This window comes from Rattus norvegicus, chromosome 4 (genome assembly GCF_036323735.1).
Source record: "Rattus norvegicus strain BN/NHsdMcwi chromosome 4, GRCr8, whole genome shotgun sequence".
Taxonomy (NCBI): Eukaryota; Metazoa; Chordata; class Mammalia; order Rodentia; family Muridae; genus Rattus; species Rattus norvegicus.
This window is the reverse complement of record NC_086022.1, coordinates 58,829,939-58,856,431: the sequence shown is the minus strand read 5'-3', so window position 1 is coordinate 58,856,431 and position 26,493 is coordinate 58,829,939. Positions and strand designations below refer to the sequence as shown.

At 46.2% G+C, this 26,493-nt stretch overlaps 2 protein-coding genes and 2 long non-coding RNA genes across 4 annotated transcripts; 2 read left to right on the top strand and 2 right to left on the bottom strand.

Annotated features, from left to right (window-relative positions):
* Positions 1-232: 232 nt before the first annotated feature.
* Garin1a (golgi associated RAB2 interactor 1A) lies at positions 233-11,038 on the bottom strand. Its single transcript, NM_001024323.1, has 5 exons — positions 10,800-11,038; positions 6,945-7,126; positions 4,407-4,656; positions 3,227-3,345; positions 233-682 (listed from the first exon to the last, which is right to left on the bottom strand). The coding sequence occupies exons 1-5, from the start codon at positions 10,950-10,952 to the stop codon at positions 499-501; spliced, it is 888 nt and encodes a 295-aa protein (NP_001019494.1). The 5' UTR covers positions 10,953-11,038; the 3' UTR covers positions 233-498.
* LOC103692085 (uncharacterized) lies at positions 1,766-4,935 on the top strand. Its single transcript, XR_592063.3, has 3 exons — positions 1,766-1,910; positions 4,383-4,565; positions 4,772-4,935. It is a non-coding gene; the product is annotated as an uncharacterized LOC103692085 (long non-coding RNA).
* Positions 11,039-11,155: 117 nt separating the features above from the next.
* Positions 11,156-25,040, top strand: LOC134486744 (uncharacterized). The gene is made up of 2 exons (XR_010066118.1): positions 11,156-11,364; positions 20,849-25,040. It is a non-coding gene; the product is annotated as an uncharacterized LOC134486744 (long non-coding RNA).
* On the bottom strand, positions 17,009-19,969 carry Hilpda (hypoxia inducible lipid droplet-associated). Its single transcript, NM_001399165.1, has 2 exons — positions 19,784-19,969; positions 17,009-17,840 (listed from the first exon to the last, which is right to left on the bottom strand). The coding sequence occupies exon 2, from the start codon at positions 17,779-17,781 to the stop codon at positions 17,587-17,589; it is 195 nt and encodes a 64-aa protein (NP_001386094.1). The 5' UTR covers positions 17,782-17,840; positions 19,784-19,969; the 3' UTR covers positions 17,009-17,586.
* Positions 25,041-26,493: the final 1,453 nt, after the last annotated feature.

The window sequence follows — 26,493 nt, the reverse complement described above, 5'->3', positions numbered from 1 at the left end:
GGGAGCCGCACAGGTGTTCAGGAGCTTAGCAAAGCAAAGAAGTGGGTATACATCATGGGTCACAAGTTCAGCACAGGGTGAAAAACATTGTTTGCAGGATCATTAGGTCTAGGAAACAGAAACTTATTCTTGTAAGGTATGGAGACTTAATATAACAGTGTATAACAATGTGGCTCCTTAACAACAATGTTGCTCCTTAACAACGTGGCTCCATAACAACATGTGGCTCCTGTTTTGGTGTCATAGCTTCCTTCCCATTTATTTTTCTGAGGCATGAACTGTGATTTCTAGCCATTCCTTCCCCAACTGCTCAGAACCTCCCCAAAACACAACCAACGAGGACCCCACTGGAGGTTTATTGGTGGATGTAGAAGAGCATCTTGGCATAGGTACCATTTCATCTCTCCCATGGTTACTTGGCCCACTGTGGGAAGCAGCATTGTAGGAGGCAGAGCAAACACATAGAAGACAGGGCTGACACCCCATTCTGGCCAGGTGTTAGGGTCCCAAAAAGTTGTCTCCTAGGGAGCTGGCTACAGGAGCCTGTAGGAGGGTCTCACATGAGTCCTCTTGTTCCCAGAGACTGTGGATCAAGGTGGCTCTCATGGGCATACCAATTAAAGATGCCACCGGGGAGGCTGTCTTGCAGTTGCTGGAGTTGTCTGTTTTTGTATCAGTGTATCTGAGGGAGTCCCGACATTCCCAGGTCACAGAAAGCAACAGAAAAGAAGGAAATAATTGTTAAAAATCACCTTAAGGGCTAGAATAATGTCTCAGCAGATAATAGCACTTGCTACTTTTCCAGAAGGCCCTGGTTGGGTTCCCAGTAACTACATGGCATCTTAACCTGTCTATGACTCTGGTTATAGAAGCTCTGATGTCCTTTTCTGGTCCCCACAGGCAAAGTGCCCATTCACACAAAACGTTCTCCTTAAATAAACTGTTTTTAAAGGCTGGAGTGGTTAAGAGGTTAAGAGCAGATATTTGTCTGCCAGAGGACCTGAGTCCAGGTTAGCGGGAGTTACACAGTGGAACGTTGTCTTAGAAAAACCAAACAATGCAGGACCTGATGGTGCATGCCCTTCATCCCAACACTAAAGGGGCAGAGGAAGCAGAGGCAGACAGATGTCTGTGAGTTCAAAGCTAACTTGGTCTACATAGTGAGTTCCAAGCCAGCCAAGAGCTAAACCGTGAGATACTATCTCAAAAACAAAAACAAAATGAACCCAACCAACCAACCAATCAGAAAATCTAAAACAAACAGGAGCCAATATGGTGGTCTGTTAGTGCGCTCTTGTAATCCCATACTTTCAGATTGCAAAAACAAGGGGTTGGGGATTTAGCTCAGCGCAAGGCCCTGGGTTCGGTCCCCAGCTCCGGGGGGGGGGGGGCAGATTGCAAAAACAGCTTCACTTTTGAAGTTAAAATGTAAAATGTCTAGGTCTGAAAGTGGAGATAGGACAGTAGTTCAAAGTCATCTCTTGTCTCAAAAAACAACAATAACAACAATAAAACAAAATCACCCAAACAACAACAAAATAACCCAAGAAAGCTTTTAAGAGGAAAAAATCAACTTAAATCATTAGGAAATGGTAAGAAACAGGGATAGCCATGTCTCCCACTAGGAAAACATAAATATTTATTTTTATTATTTTATGTGTATGGGTGTATGGTGGTCTAAACATGGTTGACTCAGAGAGTGACACTATTAGAAGGTGTGGCCTTGTTGGAGGAAGTTTGTCACAGTAGGGATGGGCTTTGAAACCCTCCTCCTAGCAGCCTGGAAAACAGTCTGCTCCTGACTTCTTTAGATAAAGATGTAGACAGAGCTCTCAGTTCCTCCTGGGCCACGGCTGCCTAGAAGCTGTGGTGCTCCTGCCTTGATGATAATGGACTGAACTTCTGAACCCGTAAGCCAGCCCCAGTTAAACGTTGTCTTTTATAAGAGATGCTGTGGTCATGGTGTCTCTTCCCAGCCATGGAACCCTAACTAAGACAGGGTGTTTTGTTTTCTCGTGTGTGTGTGTGTGTGTGTGTGTGTGTGTGTGTGTGTGTGTGTGTGTGTGTGCCTGGTGCCTAGGGGGGCAGAAAAGCCTGTTGAATCCCCTGAAACTAGAGTTACAGTCATGTGATGTTGTGTGGGTGTGAACTCAGCCTGAATCCTCTGGAAGTGCTCTTAACTTTTTTGGAGGCTGAGGCAGGAGGATCATGGCAAGTTCAAGTATATTCAGAGCTACAGGGTGAAACCCTGAGTCAAACAAAAACAAAACAGACAAACAAGCAGACAAAACAAAGGGGGCAGGACTCGCTCGGGGTGTAGCTGAGTGGGCAGAGTAGTGACTGACAAGCATGGATGAAACCGTGCGAGCACTTGAGAAAAGGAGGCAGGAAGTCAGCCAGGGTGACAAGAAGTTCATGGGGGAGGAGAGGGGGTAAGGGAGGAAAGGAGAAAGGAAGGAGAGGAGAATGGAGAGGAGAGGAGGGAAGGTAGGAGAGGGGAGGAGATAGGAGAAGTGGAGAGGAGGGTTGGGGAGGGGAGGAGGGAAGGTCAAGGTTGATCATATCAAGAAAGTATAATCAAGCGTTAGACATTTTAACTTCAAAAGTGAAGCTGTTTTTGCAATCTGAAAGGACCAGCTTTTCTATAGGGACTGTCCAGAGAGGCAGCTTTTATAGTGGGACAACAACAAAGCCCTTCTCCCACTGGAAAAAAGTCACAAAGAAATTTAAAAAGAAAAAAAAAAAACAAACTATGGGTTGACAACAGCCTATGACTTATAGTTGCTCTGCACATGGATGGCTGGTCTTTGGCTGCTTGTCTGGGGATCAATTGAAACATGGATTTAGGAGGAGTCTTTGGTCACTGTCCACTTGACCCAAGAGATAGGGAAGGCAAAGCTGAGGCTGCCAGAGAGACCTTTGTGAGCAGGGGTTAGTGAGTCAGTAGCTAACTTAGTTATTAGTTTGCATTTCTCGGAATTCATTTACTCATTTCCTGTTCCTCTCCTTGCGTATCAGCCATGTAAAAGCCGTGGAGTTTCTCTGTGGAATGAACGTTCCGATGGCCGAATGCCACAGAACCTTTTCTGAGCACAAGTTTGCAACCAAGTTCAGGGGACAAAGTTATGTGGCCCGCTATCTACAATGAGAAGGGCTAGATTGATAGAGTCGCAGGCCCTATGAATTTAGGCTAGGGCAAGCCCAGGGCTGAGGACACATGACTCACCTGTCTTCTGAGAACCGGTGTCTGTTTGAGAGATCTAGGACACTGCTGCCGGCCCGCTCAGCCGCCAGCAGCATTATGGTCTCACTACTCTGGGAGGATGCCGGCCGGCTGCTTTCAGGCTGTACAGGGAAAAGCAAGTCAGAGGGCCCTGACCCCCTCTCTCTGGCAGGGCTCTGATGTACTGTGGAGGCCATGCAATCCAGAGAGTAAAGTGTGGACCCTAGAACTGCTCATCTCCAAAACCACTGGCTATCAAAACACCGAAACACACACCTTAACAAAGGCAGAGAAAGAGTTCAGTTTTCGAATCCCAAACGTAGAGCCGTCTCTGGCAAGCTTTGTACCTGTGCTTCCCTGGGGAGGTCCAGGGAAACCTCGTGCCCACCCAGGAGCTCAGGGTAGTGGTGTGTGCTTGCAATCCCAACACTAGGGAGGCTAAGGCAGGAAGATAGCTGAGGGCAACCTGGGCTACATAGTGAGTTCCAGCCCAACCTGAGCTAGAGAGGGAACGCTGTCTCAACAACAGCACTTGCACACAGTAAACAACAAGAAATAAATATAAAAGTGCACTACTAGATGGTGTGGCCATGTTGAAGTAGGTGCGTCACTGTGTGTGCTTTAAGACCCTCACCCTAGCTGCCTGGAAGCCAGTCTTCTCCTAGCAGCCTTCAGATGAAGGTGTAGAACTCTCAGCTCCCTCTGCACAGGCCTGCCTGGTCGCTGCTATGCTCCCACCCTGATGATAATGGACTGAACCTCTGAACCTGTAAGCCAGCCCCAATTAAATGTTGTCCTTATAAGAGTTGCCTTGGTCATGGTGTCTGTTCACAGCAGTAAATCCCTAAGACCCCCTCCCCTCCAATATAAAAGTTCACTATACTCCAGTTCCTTATTTGCAATGGTAGCTTTTACACATGTCTCACGCAACACAGTGCTATGTAAATAGCTGTCCCACTGTATTGTTCAGTGGACAGTGAGAAAGGAACAGTGGTTTTTTTTTTTTCCTGAATATTTCTGATCCAAGGTGTTGAGTAACCGGCATATAGGAAAGGCCAAGTGTCCATTTGCATATGGGAACATGTGCATGTGGGAGTGTGTGCACATGAGTGTGTAAGTATGTACATGGATATATATGTTTCTGTTTATTTCTCTGCAGACCCTGGTGGATGCCCCCACTTACTGTTGTTTCAGTGGAGGAGTTGGGCATCTTGGGCACCAGGCAGTGAGTGAAATGGATCCTTGGGTCTTTGGTGGTGATAGACAGACCTTTCTGTAAGATTTTCACCAAGCGGATCCAGAACCGAAACACAGCCTGTGGATGTTTCTCATGGAGCCTCAGGTAGTAGATCTTCTCAGTCACTGTCCTAACCCGAAGGATGCGCTGGGTCCGGTCATAGATTTGTAGCTCCACATACTTCAGGGGAAGAATCCTGGGCATAAGCAGGGAATTGGTGTGTTGGTGTCTTCTGCTGCTACCTGGAGGAGACTCCTACCCTAGGACTGCGAACGCCTGCTGGATCTGACTCCCTTCTTGTTTATTTGCAGGATCTTCATTCCTTAGTAAAGACCCGCCGGCCTCTAGGTGTATGCCTAAATCCCAACACTTGGGAGCTAAGAGCAGGAGTTCAAGTTCAGCTTGGCTATGTGACTTTGTCTCAAAAAATTTTTAAATAAAAACAATCTGCCCTCATCAATTACCGTTGCTATAATTGGTGCATACTGTCTCACTTAATGCTCATAAAACTCTTGGATGGGGAAAGATTAAGTAATGTTAATTACTCATCTCAGATTTTGTAGTAAACCCTTGGAAAAGCTCTGTGAGAGATTGGGGGAGATGATTCAATAGACCAAAGCATGTGTCGTATTGTGCGAGCATGGAGGTCTGAGTTTGAATCCCAAGCACTCATACTGGTTTGTTTGTTTTGTTCTGTTCTGTTTTGCTTTTAAAGAGCCAGGCATTGTCATATATGCCTGTAACCTCAGGGCTGGATGCCAAAACTGGTAGGTAGATCCTGGGAGCTCTCTGGCCAGCCAACCTAGCCAAATCAGTGTGCTTCAGCTTCAGTGAGAGGCCACCTCAACAGAATAAGGTGAATTATGGTAGAGCAGGGACATCCAACACATCCTCTGGCCTTGCACCCACACACACACACACACACACACACACACACACACACACACACACACAGCACATGCATGGTGAGCTGGGCACAGTGATGATCTTAGCACTTGGGAGACTAAGACAGGAGGGGTGAGCATTTAAAGCCTCATCTAGGAGTTAAAGGCAAGGCTACAGGAGCCCTGTCTCAGAAAGGGCAAAATGCTCTAGGTTTGCCCAGTCTTCCTGAGTGAGTATTCGAACAGAGTTCTTTTGGCTCATTTCTAAGCCTTCTCCTGCATCTTAGATTCCTTGTAGGAATGGTGGGTGTCTCCTATATGCTGAGGCTTTACGCTTTTCTTTTCTTTTACTTGATACTCTGTCGGCTCCTCCTAAGTGCTGGGGTTACAGGTTTGTCCCACCATGCGCAGTTTATGTGCTGCTGAACCTAGCTAGGACTGTGTGTGTGCTAGGCATACAGTCTACCCCCTGAGCTACATCAACAACCCTTTTATTCTATTCTAAGACTGTGTGTGTGTTTGTTTGTGTGTGTGTGTGTGTGTGAATGCCACACACACGTAGGTTTTTTGGAAGCTAGAAGTGTGTGTCAGAGTCACAGGTGGCTGTGAGCTGCCTGACATGGCTGCTGGAGACTGACTCAGGACTTCAGGAAGAGAAGCAAAGGGTTCTTACGCACCGACGCATCTCTCCCAACACACCCCCACCCTTTCTTTGAGTCAGGCTTACCGTGCTGGGTTTGGCAATATCCTTTTTTTTTTCTTTCAATCTCAACATATTGTAGCCCTATTTGACTTTAATATCTCCATTTATAGGCTGCAAGCTGGCCCCAAAGGTGAAGGTGCTTACTGTCAACTCTAGTGACATGAGTTCAATCCCAGAACCCACGAGGTAGAAGAGAAACAACTCCCAAAAGTTAGAAAGGGGGAGAGGAGGAAAAAAAGCAAAAATTTCCTTAGCTCCTGTCCCACATCTACAAAATATCAGCAAGCCGAGGCCAGACTCTTCATGAATTCTTATAAAGTGAGTTCCAGGCAAGACAAGGCTACATAAGCAGATCCTGTCAGTAAACAAACAAGCGAACAAACAAAACCGAAACATTTTACTTAAGAATTAAAGTAAGGGGGCTGGAGAGATGGCTCAGTGGTTAAGAGCACCGACTGCTCTTCCAGAGGTCCTGAGTTCAAATCCCAGCAACCACATGGTGGCTCACAACCATCTGTAATGGAATCCAATGCCCTCTTCTGGTGTGTCAGAAGACAGCTACAGTGTACTCATATACAAAATAAATAAATAAATCTTAAAAAAAAAAGAATTAAAGTAAAAGGAAGCCAAGATTTTCAAACACTGAACTGGAGACAGAAACAGTGTTGCAAAAGACGCTGAGTCAATCAATGTGCATTAGGCAAACAGATGGATGAACTCTAAAGAGCTTACCAGGAGCACTGCCTTGGAGCACTACCCTTCCTTCCAGTTTGAAGCCTGTCAGCCTGCCAATCATCCCCCAGCTCCGGCCCCTCCCTCCGGCCTTTCTTTTAAACCTGGTTGGTAAGCATACACTTGCCAATCACCCCACATCCCCTCCCTCCTGTCTTTCTTTACCTGCTGAGGGTGATGACAGGGGCACCAAGTGTGCTACAGGTGGAAAATGGACCTTGAGGCCAGGTAACATTGGCCATCAGGAGGATATTGGGGAGTGGCAAGGAGGGCACTGAAGAGGTTACTCCAAGGATTATAGTGGCAGATCTTTCGTAGGCATCCATCCAGTTTCCTTGCTTAGTGACCTGAAAATCAGCCCCAGATACATGGGTCAGAAAGAGATATCAGAAAAGGCATGGAAGGATGCAGAGACCAGACGGGGACGGTGAGCGAGACCATTACTTGCTACTGGTCTCTTTTGTTGCTTTCCCTAGACACCCAGACATAAAGTTTTACGAACAACAACCCTGTATAGTACTGCTTTGTGCAGAGAAACACACATTTAACTTTGAAAAGATACACTAGTTAGTCACTTGGGAGTGGAGGCTGGAGAATCAGGAATTCAAGGTCATTCTTGGTTTCCTGTGGAGGGCAGCCTGGGCTACGTGAGACCCTGTATTAAAACAACAAAGGAACAAAAAGGCTGAGTTGCATTGGAAATTTTACCCTCTCCCCCGAGGGTCAGAGAAACCGGCCTATACCGCATTCTGCCTGCAAGTATGCCTACAGGCCAGAAGAGGGCACTAGATGTCATTACAAACGGTTGTGAGCCACCATGTGGTTGAGCTCAGGACCTCTGGAAGAGCAGACAGCGCTCTTAACCTCTGAGCCATCTCTCCAGCACCCACCCCTACCCCCAGCACAGCACAGCTTTCTAAAGTCTTGGAAGGGAGCTGATAGGAAGAAAGGTCGACAGGAGGAAGAGAACAAGCTTCCGGAAGGAGCTAAAGGAATGGAAAAGACCAAGGAAGCTCACATGGGAGGAGGCTGGAGAGCTTCCCTCAGATAAGAGAGCAGTTTGTTGCAGGGACTCAAATGTCACGAGTACTTCTGCTCCCCAAATTACCTGGGGCCATGGCAGGACAAGGACAATGGACACTCCGTACCGAGGCACTGTCTCAGCTCAGGGCAGAGAAACACCAAAGCCGGGACTGAGGAACCACAACTACCATTAGCGTTCCCAAGCCCTGCGGCCTTCTCCCAGAGTTCAAACTCCGTGCAGCCCTGACAACTGTGCATCCCATGGGGCAACTGGGGACACGGGAAACCCAAGGAAGACTGAAATTAATTCCTACCAGCCCGGCCAAGTAACGCTTGGAGGGAAAAAAAAAATGAATTCTGATTTGGGCGAGAGAAAAAAGTGACATTTCTCAGATCCTGTACTGTGAAACAGGATCTGTAGTCCTTACAAAGCAGAGGGCCACAGTCACCAAGAGAGGGAACTGGCCCGCCCTGGCGGTGACAGTGACATAGGAAACAAGGAGAGGGGAAGAAGTGGAACCAACTGAGGAGCGAGTCATATCAGGGAGAGGCAGATCTCTCACGTCCCGAGACTCCCAACAGCTTCAAAGTCTGATCATGTAGAACAAAGAGGCCAAAAGTACCACACATAACGGGGGGGTGACTAGAAATGGAAACGGCCTGGATCCCACGTTACTGCTCCCTCACCCCAGGCTTGCTGGTTCTTATTCCAGGAACACAGGTGTCTAGTTAGTCAGCACAGGAGAGTGGAGGCCTGGGAACACTGAACGCGGTTTTCCCAAACCCGCACCGTAGTGAGAAGGAGCTTGTTGCTTTGAGAACCTCAGACTGAATTCCTACGCCTACCTGGAAAGGTTCCCACCAACCTTCAACTCCCTGCCACCCCTCCCCCCCCCTTCATTTAGTCGAGTCTCTGACCTCAGCTTCAGTCTCTCCACCTTAACCTGGGTACGGTCAAGTTTCTCCGCCTGCTCGAATTCTAACCTGAACCTCAGTGATTTCCTACCAAGAGTGCCGAGGACCCCTGTTGTCTGGCACACATTTTTTTTTTCTTTCTTTCTTTTTTTTTTTTTTCTGGAGCTGAGGACCGAACCCAGGGTCTTGTGCTTGCTAGGCAAGCGCTCTACCACTGAGCTAAGTCCCCAACACATTTTTTTTTTCAACTGCCAAAGTCCAGAGGGGATGCCCTGGGTGTCTGTAATGATACATTGCTGTTCCAAATGGCTCAGATAGAGTTTGCTTAGACAGTTACCATTGACACCGTTAAACTGAGCAGCATGAGGCTGCTTTCCGGGCTGAAGAAACAGCTCTGCCATTAAGAGTGTTTATCTCACAGAGGTCCTGGAGATCAGTTTCCAGCACCAACGTCAGGAAGTTTACAAGAGCCTATAACTTCAGTTCTGGGGGAACTGATGCCCTCTTTTCACCTCCCTGGGTTCTGCCCTCACTTGCACAAATACCAAAATAAAACTTAAATAAATCTTAAAAACAACAACAACAACAACAACAACAACAACAAAACATTTTAAAAGGTACTTTCAAAGGGGCTGGAGAGATGGCTCAGCGGTTAAGAGCACCCGACTGCTCTTCCAGAGGTCATGAGTTCAAATCCCAGCAACCACATGGTGGCTCACAACCATCTGTAAAGAGTTCTGATGCCCTCTTCTGGTATATCTGAAGACAGCTACAGTGTACTTATATATAATAAATAAATAAATCTTTAAAAAAAAAAAAGCACTGATTGTGAAAAGAAAATTATACGAATTCTAGGTTTATAAATATAAAAATTAAAAGAATAAACCCCAAAAGGCCACAGACCCAGGGCTAAGCCCTGCAGCCAGGACTAACAGGCCATAAAGATAAAGGAGCACAGAAAACACTGTCCAGGCAGGACTGGCAAGCCATAAAGAAAAGGAATGCAGGAACCAGCCTGAGTTAATGGGACTGATTCATGGGACGTCTGGCAGGAAGACATCTCCCCCCAGCTCACTCAGGGCCATCCTCCAGACCCTGATAAGCCCCTGACTTCTAACACGTACTCTTTCTGCTTTGTTCTCACTGCTATGTTTGAATGAGCCAATTATATGTAATCACGCCAAAACCCCCTAGCCTTCTCTATATAACCCTCTGACTTTTGAGTTTCGGGGCCGACACCTCTGTCTCCTGCGCAGGATACGTGTCGGCCCGGAGATCTCTGTAATAGGTCTCCGTAATAAACCTCGCCTTTGCTTATTACATCCAAAATGGTCTCTCTGTGTCTGGGGTCCGCGATTTCCCAAGACTTGAGTAAGGGTCTCTCTGCATGGGATTTTTCAATTGCTCTTCCAGAGGTCCTGAGTTCAAATCCCAGCAATGACGTGGTGGCTTACAACCATTTGCAACACAATCTGATGCCCTCTTCTGGTGTCTGAAGAGAGTGACAGGGTACTCACTTGTATATAAAATAAAATAAACAAAATCTTTTTTTTAAAAAAAGGGTACTTGGGGGTTGGAGAGATGGCTCAGTGGTTAAGAGCACTGATTGCTCTTCCAGAGGTCCTGAGTTCAAATCCCAGCAACCACATGGTGGCTCACAACCACCTGTAATGAGATCTGATGCCCTCTTCTGGTGTGCCTGAAGACAGCTACAGTGTACTTATAAATAATAAATAAATCTTTAAAAAAATTTAAAAAAAAAGGGTACTTAAGTTGGGTGTAGTGGCACACACCTTTAATCCCAGCACTCAGAAGGCAGAAGCTAGAGGATCTCTGAAAGTTTGAGGCCAGCATGGTCTACATCACTCTAGGCCAACCAAGGCTACACAGTGAGACAAAAAAAAAAAAAAAAGAGGAAGGAAGGAAAGAAAGAAAAGAAACAAAAGCTTCTCTCTTGTTCCAAACCCCACCTAACTCTTTGCATGTGGCATGCAGGGAATTCCCTCACAACAAGCGCAAAGGGAAATGACTTTGGGAGCAGGTCGTGGGAGGGGAGATTGATCCCTGAGATGCAGGAGGTACCTGGATAAAGGTGCTCTCAAACACCACCGAGTCAGAGAACAAGTTGAATTCTGGAGAATGGATCAGTTGACAGAGAAGGCCATTTTCGACTCCAAGTTCCACTCCAGGGCCTGGGTCCCTGATTGCAGGAGGGAGGCCCCTAATTTTACTCATTGATTCTTAAGAAGAATGGGCTGGGGCACATCTCTGGGGCTCCACACAGACCCAGCCCAACTCCAAGGTGTTGTTGGAACCACTGCTTCCCCCCCACCTCCCAGCTCCGGCTCCCTGCTTGCTTATGGTGTGGCATGTCCTCCAGGGCTGGGAGGGCCTGTCAGCTCACAATGGCAGGAGTGACATCAAAAAATGCTACCAGCAGGAAAGGGAGAGGAGGCCAGGAAGGAGATGCACAGGAGATGGCCACGAACCAGCAGTAAACTTCCAGATTCTAAACACTGGCCCTTACCCCAGGCATCGAGAGACCTTTCCGAGACAGCGAACTGGCCAGGCCCCCAGTGAAGGTCTGTGGAAGAATCATAGGCTTTGATCCCCCTTCATAACTGGAAGCCTCACACAAAAGCTCTTTGTAAGTTCGAATTGTTTACCTAAAGTCAGGCCTTGAGGGGTGGCAGGATGGCTCAGCTGGGAAAAGCTCTTGCTGCCAAGATTGCTAGGAATTAAGACTCGTGAGATGTGAGTGACCAAAGAAAAGAACTGTCTCTCAAGTCCTCTGACTACTGGTGCTCACTGCTTCATGCAGCCTCCCCTTTTCCCCATCACACACACACACACACACACACACACACACACACACACACACACACTTTCTTTCCAACTAGAAAAACTTTTTGGAGAGAAATGCCAAAGTATTTATAAATAAACAGTTTTCTCTTTATCATATTATTGAGACGGGGAGCGGGGATCTTAGTATATAGTCCTGGCTGTCCTGGAATGGAGTATTTAGACCAGGCTGGCCTCAAACTCAGAGGGCCACCTACTCTGCCTTTCAAAGCATGCACCACCACACCCGGTCAATAAACACATTTGAAAAATGGCACATCAATTAAGGAAACTAAATATTTTGACTGGACGTGTTAGGAATTCTACCACAGAGCCAGACTCTTATTGATTTACTTCTATTTTTGTTGGTTTGAGATAGGGTCTTACTGTGTAGCCCTGGCTGTCCTGGAATTCACTCTGTACACCAGAACTCAGAGGTCCTCTGGCCTCTATCGAGTGCCGGGATTAAAAAAGCTTGATTGCTATTGGAGTTTGTGGGTGACAGAAGACAATTTGAGGGTTCTCTCCTTCCTCCTGGTAGGTCCTGGGCGTTGAACACAAGTCCATTAGGCTTTAAAGCAGGTGCCCTAGTCTGGCGCCAGACTTCAGACATCATTTTCTTTTCTTTTTCGGCCTTCCTGTGTGTGTGTGTGATAAGTGAGTATATCTGCATGTGTGTTCTTTTTTTAAAGATTTCTTTATGTATGTGAGTACACTGCCACTCACTTTAAACATACCAGATATAGATGGTTGTGAGCCAACGAGTGGGTGCTGGGATTTGAACTCAGGACTTCTGGAAGAACAGTCAGTGCTCTTAACCACTGAGCCATCTGTATGTTCCTGCATGGGTTGTGGCCATGCAAGTGCTATCTATGTGTGGAGGTCAGAGGACAGGGCATTACCTTTTCATCTTGAGACCAGGCCTCTTTGCACTGTGTACCCAGGTTAGGTGGGCCAGCAGCAAGTTTCCTTCAGGTCTCCTGGGCCTTGTGATCACGGAAGCACTGGCTGCTGCTATGGGCTTTTTATATGAGTTCTGGGATCAGAATGTAGGTTGATCTAATTGCCCCGTAAAGTGCCTTTACCCACTGAGCCACTTCCCAGGCCCCTGAGCTTATTTCAACTGCGTAGTCACGGCTAGTCTCATGTTATTTCAAATACTGAAACTTTATAGAAAAAAACCTGATCCTGTTGGTTTGAAGGTAGTTTTTTCTATCTTCCTTTTCTCCCAAATCCCTCCCCTCCTTTTCTGTTGAACACAGAGCAGCATTCCTTTCTTCTTCAGCATCCACTAGATGGCAGTAGAGTTCAGGCGACCAGTTAACAGTTAACTTGGTAGCTGGAGGTTTTAAATAGGCTGTGCAGAGCTCTCACATCGTTGCTCACGTGTTCCCATCACTGAGATGTTCGGTCCTAACTTAGAAAGCCCCCAGATTTCTGCGTTTTAGACGGTTCCAGTGCATGCTTGTAACTCCAGAGGCAGAGGTGAGGGAATCGCACATGAAGGCCTACATGAGTTACATAGCTGGTGCTTGCTACATTGTGCAATGGTCCTCTGGCAGTCGCATATAGCATGTACAAGCCCCTACAAGAACATACACACAGAAACACCACTTACCACACGTCTGAGACTCCAGAGGGGTAATTAGAAACTTCTCATTAACATCCAACTCCAAATAATGCCATGTCTCTGTGCTATATAAATGTCTTGGTCACAGATTTATTATGTTTTTTTTTTAAACCGGCTTTCCCATCTAATGTCTTAATGTGTTATTGGAGGGAGGTCAGTGAAGGTCTGGAATTCTGTAGGTGCTGTGTATAATGTGCTCATCCAGCTACATTGCAGGAGCAACCCTGCCCCTGCCCCTATCCCCAGTCTCTAAAGCTTCCCACAATAAAGGCTGATTTCCCTTTCTCCAGGCATCAGTTGACAGTTCTTCCCTGTGGCGTCTTCACTCCAAGGTTTACACCAATGAAGAAGCCCCACTCAGATCAATTTCAGTTACCAAAGCAGAGGGCTGGGGGAGGGGGCTGTGAGTTGGGAAGAAGGCCTTACATGTTCCAATCTAGAATAGGCGTGCTACTTTGACTCAGAATTGATTGAGAGAGAGCCTCATCCAACCACAAAGGGGTGAGCAGTGAATGACCTTCTAGCCATTCACCTGTAATCCCAGTGCAAGAGATTGAGGCAAGGTTGCCGTGAGCGTGAGGCCATTCTGGGTATACAGTGAGACTGTCTCAAACAAAGACTTGAAGGAGTACTTAGGGAACACTGTCGACGACCCCTAGTGGCCTTCCTGGTAGGTAGCTATTTAACTCACACCTCTCCTTGCTATATCTTCCCTCAAAGGGAACAAAATGTTAAGTAACATTTACCTACAATATCAGGTTCAAACTTAACAAGCTCTGGGTGAGGCACAGGTTTCTCTACCAGTGTGGTCAAGCTCTAAAGAAACAGTATAAGCCATGTTCCCACACATGGTAATGGGAGGCCAGGTTAATAGTCGGGGAGATGTTGCCTAGCAAGCGCAAGGCCCTGGGTTCGGTCCCCAGCTCCAAAAAAAAGAAAAAAAAAATAGTCGGGGAGATGAAGAGAAATGGGGGGTGCACAGCAGCCTGATGATTGTGGGGTACCAACCAATAGGAGTAGGTAGAAATGCATTGTTTAGGCACCTGCTTCTTTTTAGGGACCCAGGGAATGGTCCTAAGCCATTGACATTTTTAGTGATCTTGCTACATTATAACCTAGTATATCCTTGACAGATAGAAATACTGAAATTAGCTAGGCATGGTGGTACATACCTGTAACCCCACCAATTGGGAGACTACGGCAGGACTGCCAAGAGTTCAAAGGAGTACAGACTATATAGCAAGACCCTCTCTCTACATTAGAGAGGGTTATGTGCACGTAAGCAAAGCCAACCAGTATCGGCTTACATGGAAGGCAGGTGTGTGTCACCATGTTTGATTTCCAGTTATATTTTTTACTAATACATTTATTTGATTATTTGGGGGGAGGGAGCACATTTAGGAAGGTCAGGGAACAACTTGCAGGAGATGGTTCTCACCTTCAAGCCTGTGGGTACAGTGAGACTGTCTCAAAGACGTGAAGGAATACTGAGGGAACACTGCTGGCCAAACTCAGGCCATCAGACTTGGCAGCAAGAGCTTTTATCCACTGAGCCATCTTGCTAGCCCTCCAGTTATGTCAATTCTTTTCATCTACGTGTGTGTGCGGGGGTTGGGGGGGTGGGAGAATGACAGCATGCCACAGTGCATGTGTAGACTTCACAGGACAAACTGTGAGAATGTTCTCCCCTTCTGCCACGTAGGTTTTGGAGATCAAACTGAGGTCATCTGACTTGTTGACCAGTGCCTTAGGCTAAGACTAAGCCTAGCCCTCCAAATACATTACCATCAGTACTACATCAATGAAATCAACTTTCTGTAACCTCAGCAAAGTCAAGACTACTTTGCCAGTCCCCAGAAGCAAGGTGTGACAACGTATCTTTAACCCCAACAGTTGAATCACAAATTTGAGGCCAGCCTAGGCCACATAGCAAGACCCAATAAATAAATCATTTTGTGGCCCCAAAGGGGCTAATAATACCATGTGCCTAGAATGTGGAGGTTGGCACTATGCTGGCTACCACACGGCAATAGTCAAAACGAATCCCTAAGCCAGGTTATCAGTCAGTTGCATTGAGTACCAAGGAAGCAGAGGCAGTTGAACCGAGGATGATGCTGTGTACCATTCTTTTTGTTTGGCAAAAGTACATCAAATTCATAAACACAGAGATGAGAGCGAAGTCTAAGGCAAAGTGAATACTTTCTTATGCAGGGCAGGGACCAGAGAGGTGGGTCGAGGGGAGGAAGCCTCTTTGTCTTAATGACACACACCTGAGGCAGATGGGACTCTGAGGTCAGTCTGGGTCACTTGTCAGCTACATTATGAGTTCTAGGACTACGTAGTGAGACTGCTTCAAAACTAAACCACCCTCCTTTCACTGCTGATTAGAGTCGAAGCTGCTCAGATCTGCAGGGCAGAAACAAGCACCTGGAATGTGGCTATAACCCCAGATCCTTGAGGCCAGGGTGGAAGGATCCTAAATTTCAAGGCCAGTCTGGATTACTTATGGAGTGCGCACAAGCAAATCACCTGCAGTATGCAGCCATTTAGTAGCTGACTTAAACTGACAGCAGAATTAAACAGCCACTTGGCTGGGTAAGTCACTGAAGAGAACAAAACAGGCTAGACCTGCAGGAATGCTCATTCACACTGGAGGCAGCACTGGGGGAGAGCAGATTTCCTTTATGGAGACAGATCAGTCACAAGACCAAGTGGTTCTGCATGTGGGGAGGGGTTAATGCCACAACTCTGCCTGGGAGACAAGTCTCATATAAAATGGCACACTGTCTGCAAAGGACCCAGCTATTATCTTAACATATACTTACCTCTAGATTACAGTACCTAATGCAATATAACTACTACAGTTGTTCCATTTTGTTTAGGGAGAAATGACAAGAAAAGGTGTCTTATTGTAGACACAAGAATAGTTCATTGTGGACATAATTTACAAAAAAAAAAATATTTTCAGGGCTGACTTAGTTTCATTGATATAATGTTTTCCTGATACATGCTATGCCCCAGGTTCAATCTTGAGCACTAACAGTCAAAAGCTCAATGTACAGTGGGCTGAATCCACAGAGGCAACTGTGGAAGGCCAAGGTTGTCTTGCCTAGGCTCAGATAACTAACTGGCCGACACAGGGCAGACCTGAAAGGCTCTGTCCCAAGTTAAGTTTACAATTAAACAAAACTTTTTGTTTGAATTCAGTCTTGCAATTATAGCCTTGGCTGTCCTTGGAATTTTTGGCAATCCTCCTGCCTCAGCTTCCTAAGTGCTGAGAATCGTAGGCATATACTACCATATTTAGTTTCTTTTTTTTTTTTTTTTTGGTTCTTTTTTTCGGAGCTGGGGACCGAACCCAGGGCCTTGCGCTTCCTAGGTAAGCGCTCTACCACTGAGCTAAATCCCCAGCCCCCATATTTAGTTTCTAAGCAAAGCTTTGAGCATGTTCTTGCTCCTAAGTTTGAAAATATTAAGTTCAGATAGAAGCCTATAGTCTTAACACTTAGAAGGCAGAGGCGGGTGGATCGGGTGGGACAAGGCCAGCCTTAGCTACATGAGACGATCTCAAAAGTAAAAATAGCCAGATATAGTGGTGCGCACTTTTAATCCCAGCACTAGAGAGGCAAAAGAGGCACCAGGTGTGTCTCTGAGGCCAGCCTGGTCTATATGGTGACTTACAGGGCAACTAGGGCTACACTGTGAGATCTTGCCTCAAAAATAAATTAATAGAGATGGTTTACTTAAAGATCTAGGATTTAAACGTTTCCTTACTAATTTCAAGAGCAGGCATGTCAACAGGACACACGGTGGAAATGTATACATACACATATATTCACATTTATTGCATTAGAAAAACTCATGTAAGCCACACAGTGGCTGGAATGCCTATACCCTAGCAGGCCTGATCATCCCATAGCCCTTTAGACATTATGTACAAACACATGTGCATTACACTGGAGAAAGAACTTAAACGCAGAACTTAGACCTAAACACCGGATGGTCCACCCTGTCTTCGTGGCCAACCCACAACCCCTTAGATGCTGTCCAAACAAAACTCTCCTGGAAGAGAGGCTCAATCGTAAACAACAGAAGATGCTTAGGTCCAAAAGAGTCCTTTAGGACGGAGGACTTAAACAAACAAACAAAACCAAAAAAACGTTCTCCCAACAGCTGAAAACGGTACACCACCATCTCAGAGCCACAGACAAGCCACTCACACCTCTCCAGTAAACAGGCTCTTTTCCCGTGTAAGGGAACATCCAAAAGAAAACTGCCCTGCCAGGCCTAGTAACAGTTCTTTGGAGACACTTGATGTTGCCTCTTGGGAAATGAAACATGTGGTCGGACATGCTGAAGTCAGTGTGTCAAAGCATGGCTGATGCCTGGGGGGAGGTTTTATTGCACTCCTCTGGATGGATGGTCTGGAAGGCCCCTGGGAGGCTGTGTGTTGGCTAGGTGACCTCTCGTAATCCAGGAGCTCCCGGGCAATGGGTTCTCCAACAATCCTCCCAGTGACTCCATCAGTCTAACAAAGATGGAAAGCAGGGTCAACATGACCCCCAGCACGTAGAGGTTTAGCATGTACTTCATGGTGCCGCCGCCCAGCTCCTTTGCAGGGAAGTGGAGCTGCTGCTTTCTGCTTCTAGATCCTGTGAAGAGAGAGGAAGAAGAGTCTATGAGTTAGTTGCAACCCTTGTTTTCCCAGGAGCAAGACTGGGAGAAAGGGACAACTGCGGGTCTGCTCACGGCATCGCCTCCAAGCATGTGTGCACAGCAAACATCGTGGCTGGAGAACAAAGCACACAAGCTGTTGGGATAATTTCAAGAGCACTGTTTGTAGAACTGTATGTCTTCACCTCTTCCTGCTCTGTAGCCCAGGCTAGCCTCAAATTCACGGGGCCCTCTTAAGCACTCGGTTACTGGTACATCCCACACATCCAACTACTTTCACTTCTCTTTCAGACCATTCTTACCGAGTACAATGTAGAAACCCTATGTTACAGTGCCAGGACTTATCTTTACATCAGAGGCAGATGGAAACAAAGAAAATCGGGTGGTTTTAGCCATCGGGAGAGATGGCTCCGTGGTTAGCACTGGCAGAGGACCAGCCGCCACATGGTAGTTCACAACCATCTGTAACTCCAATCCTAGGGAATCTGACATCCTCTTTTGGCCTCTACACACACACCCATGATGCACAGCTAACATGTATTCAAAACATGGAGGCAAAGCACCTCCATGGGGAAAAATATATATATTTATCACATATATCTGTATACACACACACACACACACACACACAACATACACACACATGTATATGTACATATGAAATACAAGAAAATGCTAGGTGTGGCTGGTGATACATACTTGAGCTACACAGTGGGTTAAAAAACCCAGCCTAGGCAACTTAGTAAGACCCTGACTTAAAAAGTAAAAAGTGGGGGCTGGAGATGGCTTGGTGGTTAAGAGCACTGACTGCTCTTCCAGAGGTCCTGAGTTCAATTCCCAGCAACCACATGGTGGCTCACAACCATCTGTCATGGGATCCGATGCCCTCTTCTGATGTCTGAAGACAGTGACAATGTACCCACATACATGAAATAAATAAATCTTTAAAAAAAAATAAAGTAAAAAGTGAGTTGAAAATATAACTCAGAGGTATAGAGTGCTTGCCTAGCCTTGCATGCTATAGCGCCACTAGAGTAAGAAGCAGGAATATGTCCTAGAGCAAACAACCTGTATAAGTTTCTCCTATATCGTACACTCAAGTTGATTACAAACTTTTTTTTTTTAACCCGGAGACATGGTTTTTATGTGTAGCCCTGGCTGTCCTGTAACTAGTTCTGTAGACCAGGCTGGACTCGAACTCAATGATCCACCTGCCTCTGTCTCCTAAAGGTTGTTTAAAGGGGTCTACCTCCGTCGTCGTCGCCGCCGCCGCCGCCGCCGCCGCCACCAGGGGATTTATAAACTTCTTGAATATAATATCAATATAAACGATAAGGGTGACAAAAGCCAGCTATGAAGGAGGCTGAGGCAGAAGGAATGCATGTTTCAGGTTAGCCCGAGCCATGGAGAATGCAAAGCTAATTTGGAGGATTTAATGAAACCTTGTCTCAAAAGTAAACATAAGGGCTGGTGGGTAGTGCAGTCCAGTGGTTTAAGCCGTACTTAGCACATATAGGATTCTAGGTTCAATCCGGAGTACCGCAAAACAAAGAGTAGCAAACACAAAATAGTAAAAAGTCAAATCTAGTTAATTTGTCCAAACATATTTGAACGCTTTCAAGTAGCTCAGGCATTCTGGAAGGTACTCAGGGCCACATGGTCGCCCTACAGACAAGAACCCAGCCTTCCGTGGGGGCAGTTACTACACATCACTCTAATGTGGTAACAGGAAGGGAAGGGTACTTTGGGGAAGTTTGGGAGGGCGAGCACATGTGGCCCATGGAGTTCATAGATTTGGGCGACGCAGAGAGCCGGAGGAGGCTCTGGGTGCACAGCCCTGACGCGAACGCAGGTAGCCTGACCGATGGGGCGAGGGATCCCGGACTCGGCCTCCGGCCTGGGCAGTCCTGGGCCAGTTTACCTTAGGAAGAAGAGTCGGGAGACGGCTGCTCAGAGTCACACTAGATCGTGCAGGCGTAAGGATGACGGTCGGCTGAGTCGCAACGTGGAAGCTCCACGCAGGCACCGCTCCGGATAGAAATAAGTAGCAAAGAGAAACGGACCTCCTGAAGCCCCGCCCTTTCTGGGCGAGGCTCCGCCCTCGGAGACCGCGCACGCGCACCCAGCTTGCATGCACTCGCCCCGGGGGCACGTCCGCGGTTCATCCTGTCTCTACGTCAGCTGCGTCGCAGCCGAGTGCCCCGGGAGTCACGGGAAACACGCGACTTGCAGTGATTCACTGCAGTCTGGAGTGACCATCGTGAGGTTCAACTCCACCGGGCGCCTCCTAGAAAATCAGGAGCCAAAAGGCGCCCTTCCCCCTCCCCACCATGGCTGGATGCACCACTCTTGAGGCAGACAGTGGGTGAAGGCCCGCCTGGAATTCTTTTCTTTTTTTTTGAGTCAGGCTCTTATCGCGTAGCTGCGACTGGCCTCAAGCCCTCCCGAGTGAAAGTAAAAGTATTCATTCCTCTTGGCTTCTTTGGTCTCTGTTTTTTTAATGGCGTTTGGACAAATCACCTTGCCTCCCCTGGCTTCGGTCCCCAGTGAGAGCATTGGCTTTTAGATGCTTTTTGTCTTCTTTAAAAATAAGCTGTCTTTAGCTTGAACTAGAAAGGGAGGAGATTACGATCTGGGCTTCATACCTGCAAACTGACCTTCCAGTCACCTGCCGGCCCCAACCAAGGCAAAGTAGAGGTGCTGACCCAAAAGGGAATTTTCAGAAAAGATTCCCGGGGTGCCCGAGAAGCCCCAAAGAACTACAGACAGGTCTAACTGTGAACACGATAGTTACTGTTCCATCTGCAGTCGAAGACTCAAAGAGCGGGGATTGGGGGGCCGGGGGGGGGCGTTCTCATGACTTCCAGGACTGGCGAGTCAGTGTACCCGGACAAGAGCCAATTCTGTGTGTGGGAGAAGCCCTCTGTCTCTAAAGAGTTGAAGGGAGGAAGCAAACTTCCGCCGTGACCTTTCCCCTACTTTTCAGGACATCTCATCTGTCAACGGAGAGGGCGGGGATCCCTGGAAGAAGAGAGACGTGCTGGCAGGCAGACGCGGTGGAACTCACATCAGTTCGGTTCAGGATTATACATAGTGTCTGTGTCCCTTTACCCAGACTTCCACTTCTGGGAATGATCCCTCAGGTAAACTCCCACTGTGGAGTATGGACTCCACACTGTACACAAAGGACTGAGAAAGCCCATCAGTAGAGGCTGGTTATATACAGCATCCGTACAGGGAGCGCCATAAACCGGGAAAAGAAAAAGTATGTCTTATATTTAACGCAGTCTCCAAGGTATTGAAAGACCCCCGGAGCGGGGAGACCCTCACTCAAATCTCGGGATGACGGGACCCCCCAAGAACTCACACAAGACCTTCTTTGCTGTAATCACATGAGGTTTATCGATAGTAACCAGTGCACTGGGGTCGAGACTCTATCCCACGCAGGGGCAGTGGACTTCAACCCCGAGAGGCTGGGAGAAGAGGTATTTAAAGGGAGAAACCACAACCTGAGGGGTCAGGGATGGCATCATTGGAAAGTGTGTACAATAACAGTGAAAAATCACAAGGAAAAACTCTGTTTTTCAAGATTGTTTCCTAGGAGAAGCTGTCTCCTGCTTCTCAGATTGTTTAACTCCATGGTCTGCTAGTTCCTAGGAGAAACTGCTTCCTGCTTCTCAAGATTGTTCTTTAAGATTTATGGTCAGCTAGTTTCTGGGAGAAAGCTGTTGAGCCAGTCATTGTAATTACCCATTCTATAGCCCTTTCTTTCTTCTGCTCTAAACTTTGTGTCTAGGGGGGCAACTTTAAAACTTTTACCTTTCAGTGTGTTTAAGAAAAACTAAGCACAGGGGCACTTATCTGGTCCAACACCACACCCATAATCCCAGCATTTGAGAGGTGGGTGAAGGAGGACCAATATACTTCAAGGCCATCTTCGAGTACCTGGCAAGTTAGGAGCCAGCCTGGGCTACAAGCAACACTGTCTTAAAACAAAATGGCTTTAATCCAGGGCTGGGGAAGCAGACAGATCGTCGAGATCAAGGCCAGCTTGGTCTACAGAGTGACTTTGCTACACATAGACACTTTCCTGTCTTGAAAAGGTAAATCGAATGAAACAAAAACGACTTCTATGTGTCCTAATGTGGATGAGACTTTAAAGATGTTATGCTAAGTAAAAGAAACCTAAGCTGGAGAGGTGTGCAACAGTTAAGAGCACCTACGGGGCAGCTCACAACTAGCATTGATGATGTTCACAGGTGAGCAAACGTATACAGGAGAGTGAGACATTCATACAAAATAATAAAATAGACAAACACCATTCTGTTTCGGTGACATGTTGGAATAGGTAAATCAAAAAGAAAAAAAGTTAAAGAGACAACATAGATAAGTGGTCACCGCACTAAAAGATGAGAAGTTTCTTCACCCCCCATTTGGTTTCTGATACAAGGTCTTGCTATATAAAATATGCATTAGGCTAGCCTGAAACTCAGATCGACCTGCCTCTTGCCCCTGAGTATTGGGATTGAAGATGTGGACCACCACACCCACATATGGTTTCTTTTTCTTGTGGATGATCAAATGTTCTGAAATTAGTAGTAATAGTTGCACACATCTGTGAATGCACTCAAACCCACTGAATTACATGCTTCATTTAAAAGCTGAAACTCAGGCTGGGGTTAGGGCTTTGTAGGTGGAGTGTTTGCCTAGCATGCTCAGGTCATAGGTTCAGTCTCCAGCATTGCCTACATCAGGTGTGATGGCACATGCCTGTAATTCCAACACTGGGATGTGGAGGGGGAAACTTCACGGTCGTTTTTCTGATACATAACAAATGTGAAGGCAGTGGGAGATTTATAGGACCTTGTTTAGCTTATCTTCCCCAACTGCATGCGTGTGCGCATGTGTATGCATGCACACACACACACACACACACACCAGAAACAAATTTGTTGCATGTATTATATCAGAATAAAGTCAGATCATTAACTTTTGAGTCAGTCTTGCTGGCCAAGGCTTGCCTTAAACTCATTATCTCTACCTCAGCCTCCTGTGATTATGGGCATCTGCTCCTGACAGGAACATTATTTGTTTTGAAAAGAGTAATATGGGGTTGGGGATTTAGCTCAGTAGTAGAGCGCTTGCCTAGCAAGCGCTAGGCCCTGGGTTCGGTCCCCAGCTCCGGAAAAAAAAAGAAAAAAAAGAAAAGAAAAGAGTAATATGAAGACATCTTCAGATAACAAAAACAGAACCCATGGGCCTTTACAAAGGAAACCTCTGGTGTGTTTAAGAAAAAAAAAAAAAAAGAAAAGAAAACTGAGGTCAAAAGGAAATAAGCTGCCAAGACAAAGTGGTTAAATATTTAGAAAGCACATGGGTGCATTCAAATTATGGTGACTTGAAACTATTTTTTAATAATAATGATTAGTGTGGGAAAGTAAAGATAAGATGAGGGCTGAGAGATGGCTCAGTGGTTAAGGGCACTGACTGCTCTTCCAGAGGTCCTGAGTTCAAATCCCAGCAACCACATGGTGGCTCACAACCATCTGTAATGGGATCTGATGCCCTCTTCTGGTGTGTCTGAAAACAGCTACAGTGTACTTATATATAATACATAAATAAATAAATCTTTAAAAAAAAAGTTAAGATGAAGGGGTTGGGGATTTAGCTCAGTGGTAGAGTGTTTGCCTATCAAGCGCAAGGCCCTGGGTTCGGTCCCCAGCTCCAAAAAAAAAAAAAAAAAACAAAACAAAACAAAAAAAGATAAGATGAACTAAGAAAACCCTGGCAAACATTGAAAATGGCAACAGGAAACTGAGTGTGGTGTTGAATATCTACAGTCGTAGTGCTCAAGACTCGAGGCCTGAGCCGTTTCAATGTCAACTTCAACTGTATTATGAGTTCAAAGTCAGCCTAGGCTTCTGGGGCCAGCCTAGGCTTCTGGGGCCAGCCTAGACTACTGGGACCTTCTGTCTTGGTTAGTCTTGATTATCAACTTGATGGAATTTAGAAACCCCATGGAAACAAATCCTCATAGGAAGTAACTACGGTGCTTTATTTCACAATGGATTTTGTCAGAATACTTCACTACGGTAATAGAAAAGTATCCACCACACTATTTCACAATGGGGGCAGAAACCTTAGGGGACTGAGATAAAAGGTGAGCCAATCTTTTTGTTTGGAAGGAAAGTAGATACCACTTTAGACTTTTTATATCTTCAAAGGAAAATACTAGCCAGGCTTAGTGGTTATTTAATCCCAACACTCACAAGACAGAGGCAAGTGGATCTCTGTGTGTTTGAGGTCATTCTGGACAGTCAAAATTACATAACCCTTCCCCCCCATCTCTTTCTCAAAAAAAAAAAAGAAAAGAAAAGAAAAAGAAAGAAAGAAAGAAAGAAAGAGAGGAAAGAATAAAATACTTAGATCTTATTCTTTCTCCCTATCTTGAACTTTTTAATTTTCAAATCATTAAGTAGAGCAGAGCAAAGTTCACAGGTAGCCGTAGTAACCTGAGGGGCTGAGGCAGGCTATTGAAGCTGAGTGTGAAGCTAGGTGAGTCATTTCCTAACCCTAACACTGAGGAGGTTGAGATAGCATAGAGATAGCCTGGGCCAACTCCAGCTACATATCCAAAACTGGGATGGGCAGGGATCTGGAAGAGGAAGGAAAGAAGAAAGGGAGAAAATAAAAGAGGGAAAAAATTCAATACTAAACAACACCCCCAGCAGTTTCCCCCTGGACAGGAGGATGTGTGACCGAATGTAAAGGTCTTCTGTTCACTGCTGGACCTCCGTGTGAGACATGTTCACTAAGTGCTGGATAAGTGAGTGGATGGATGCTTGGGCCACACACTTCTGGGCCTTGCCTGAAAGTCGTTTCTCACAGTAGCCTCGGTTTTAGTACCAGCCCCCCACCCCAGCTCCCCTCCTTGACTTCACTGTCTCCCTATTGCCCAACACCACGAAATCCATCTCATTTATTGACTACTTTCTCCCACTAGATTGTGGTTCTGTGAGAGTGAGAATTCAGATTGTCCCAAAAATTGCTACATACCTAAACCCGGAACAATGCCTGACCATAAATAGGTGCTTTTTTATTTACTGAATGAACCATGTGCTATAAATGAGTTATTTCCATAACATTTTGGAAATAAAACAGCTACTGGGTTACTACCAGAGTTTTGGTGTGGTTTTGTTTGTTTACAGCCTTACATTTTTTAAGACAGAGTCTCATTCTAGAGCCCAGACTAGCCTGAAATTCACCACATAATGTAGCTTTAAACTCACGTCAATCTTCCTGCCTCATCCACAGAGTAAACCAGCTCTATCAGTATTTGTTACATTTTATCCTGAGTCACATGATGATACTTTATCTTCCAAGTTTTTCCTCACCAGAATCTGTAACAGTTATAGTCTGAGAAAAAAATTAAAATTAACAAATATTCTGAAAATTTGCTGCCAAGTTTTTCCCCACCGGAATCTGTAACAGTTATAATCTGAGAAAAAAATTAAAATTAACAAATATTCTGAAAATTTGCTGCCTGAGCTCTTTGGGTTTTTTACCCCCTTGATGCCCTGGGGATTGGAGCATGGCTTTGTACACGCTGGGCAAACATTCTACCTCTGAGCTCTGCCCCCATGCCTGCCTTAAATCTTGACCGAGTTTCTTCATCCCATCTTGTGAGATGCTAGCGGGAGTCAGAGGAAAGGTCATGATAAGGTGTGGAGAGCCCTGGGCAGTAAGGGTATCTAGAGGAAGCAGGGAGAGACACACAGAGAGCACACAAGTAAACAGTGGCTTCAGCAGCCTATCTGGGTCAGTAGCCTCAATCCAGAATCTGGCTGTTTTGCAACTAAACACAAAGCTGAGGTAAGTCACTCCTCCAGTTCTTAGTTTCTTCATCAGAGCAGCTTGGTGTGGAGTCAAGGGCCCCATCACCAGTAACACAGGCACCTGTTCCCCGGGGCCATTGGGAAATACTGCAGTGTGGGAGAGAATCCAGGGTTTAAAATGGCGGGCGCCAGGATCTGATGGACTCACTCAGCAGGTAAAGTGCTTTCACCAACCTGTATCAGATCTTGGACCATACATGATGGAAGGAGAGGACTGATTCCCTTGTGTCACCTTCTGACACTCACATACTCACTGTGCCACACATGTGGCCACATACATAGTCATGTGTGCACACGTAATAAATAAAATGTAGTTTAAAGTAAATAAACCACACCAGTCATCCCAGTGCACAGGAGGCCAAGCCAGAAGACACATGAGTTTGAGGCCAATCTGGGCTATATAGATACTGTTGTGGAAAACTGAGATTGAAAAAAGAAAGGATCGTGTGTGTGTGTGTGTGTGTGTGTGTGTGTGTGTGTGTGTGTGTAAGCACGAGTCTGAACAGGCACCAGGACTGTGGATTTGTTTTGTGGATCTTACTGTGTGCCCTGGCTGGGCTGGAACTCACTATGTATCCAGGTTGATCCTAAACTCTCAGACACCTGTCTGCCCTGCCTCTTGAGTACTGAGATTAAAGGTGTGCACCACCATGCATGGCAAACACGAGGTGTATTTTTTCAATTGCTCTCCAATATATTATGCACATGGATTCTTTCCTGCATGTATGTCTGTATA

Excerpts from the sequence above, each read along its gene's own strand:
- Hilpda (NM_001399165.1), bottom strand. The coding sequence starts at position 17,781 with ATGAAGTACATGCTAAACCTCTACGTGCTGGGGGTCATGTTGACCCTG.
- Garin1a (NM_001024323.1), bottom strand. The coding sequence starts at position 10,952 with ATGAGTAAAATTAGGGGCCTCCCTCCTGCAATCAGGGACCCAGGCCCT. Across the intron at positions 4,657-6,944 it reads CCTGTCATCACCCTCAGCAG|GATTCTTCCCCTGAAGTATG; the intron begins GTAAAGAAAGAC and ends GCTTATGCCCAG. Across the intron at positions 3,346-4,406 it reads ACTCCTCCACTGAAACAACA|CCTGAAAGCAGCCGGCCGGC; the intron begins GTAAGTGGGGGC and ends TTCCCTGTACAG.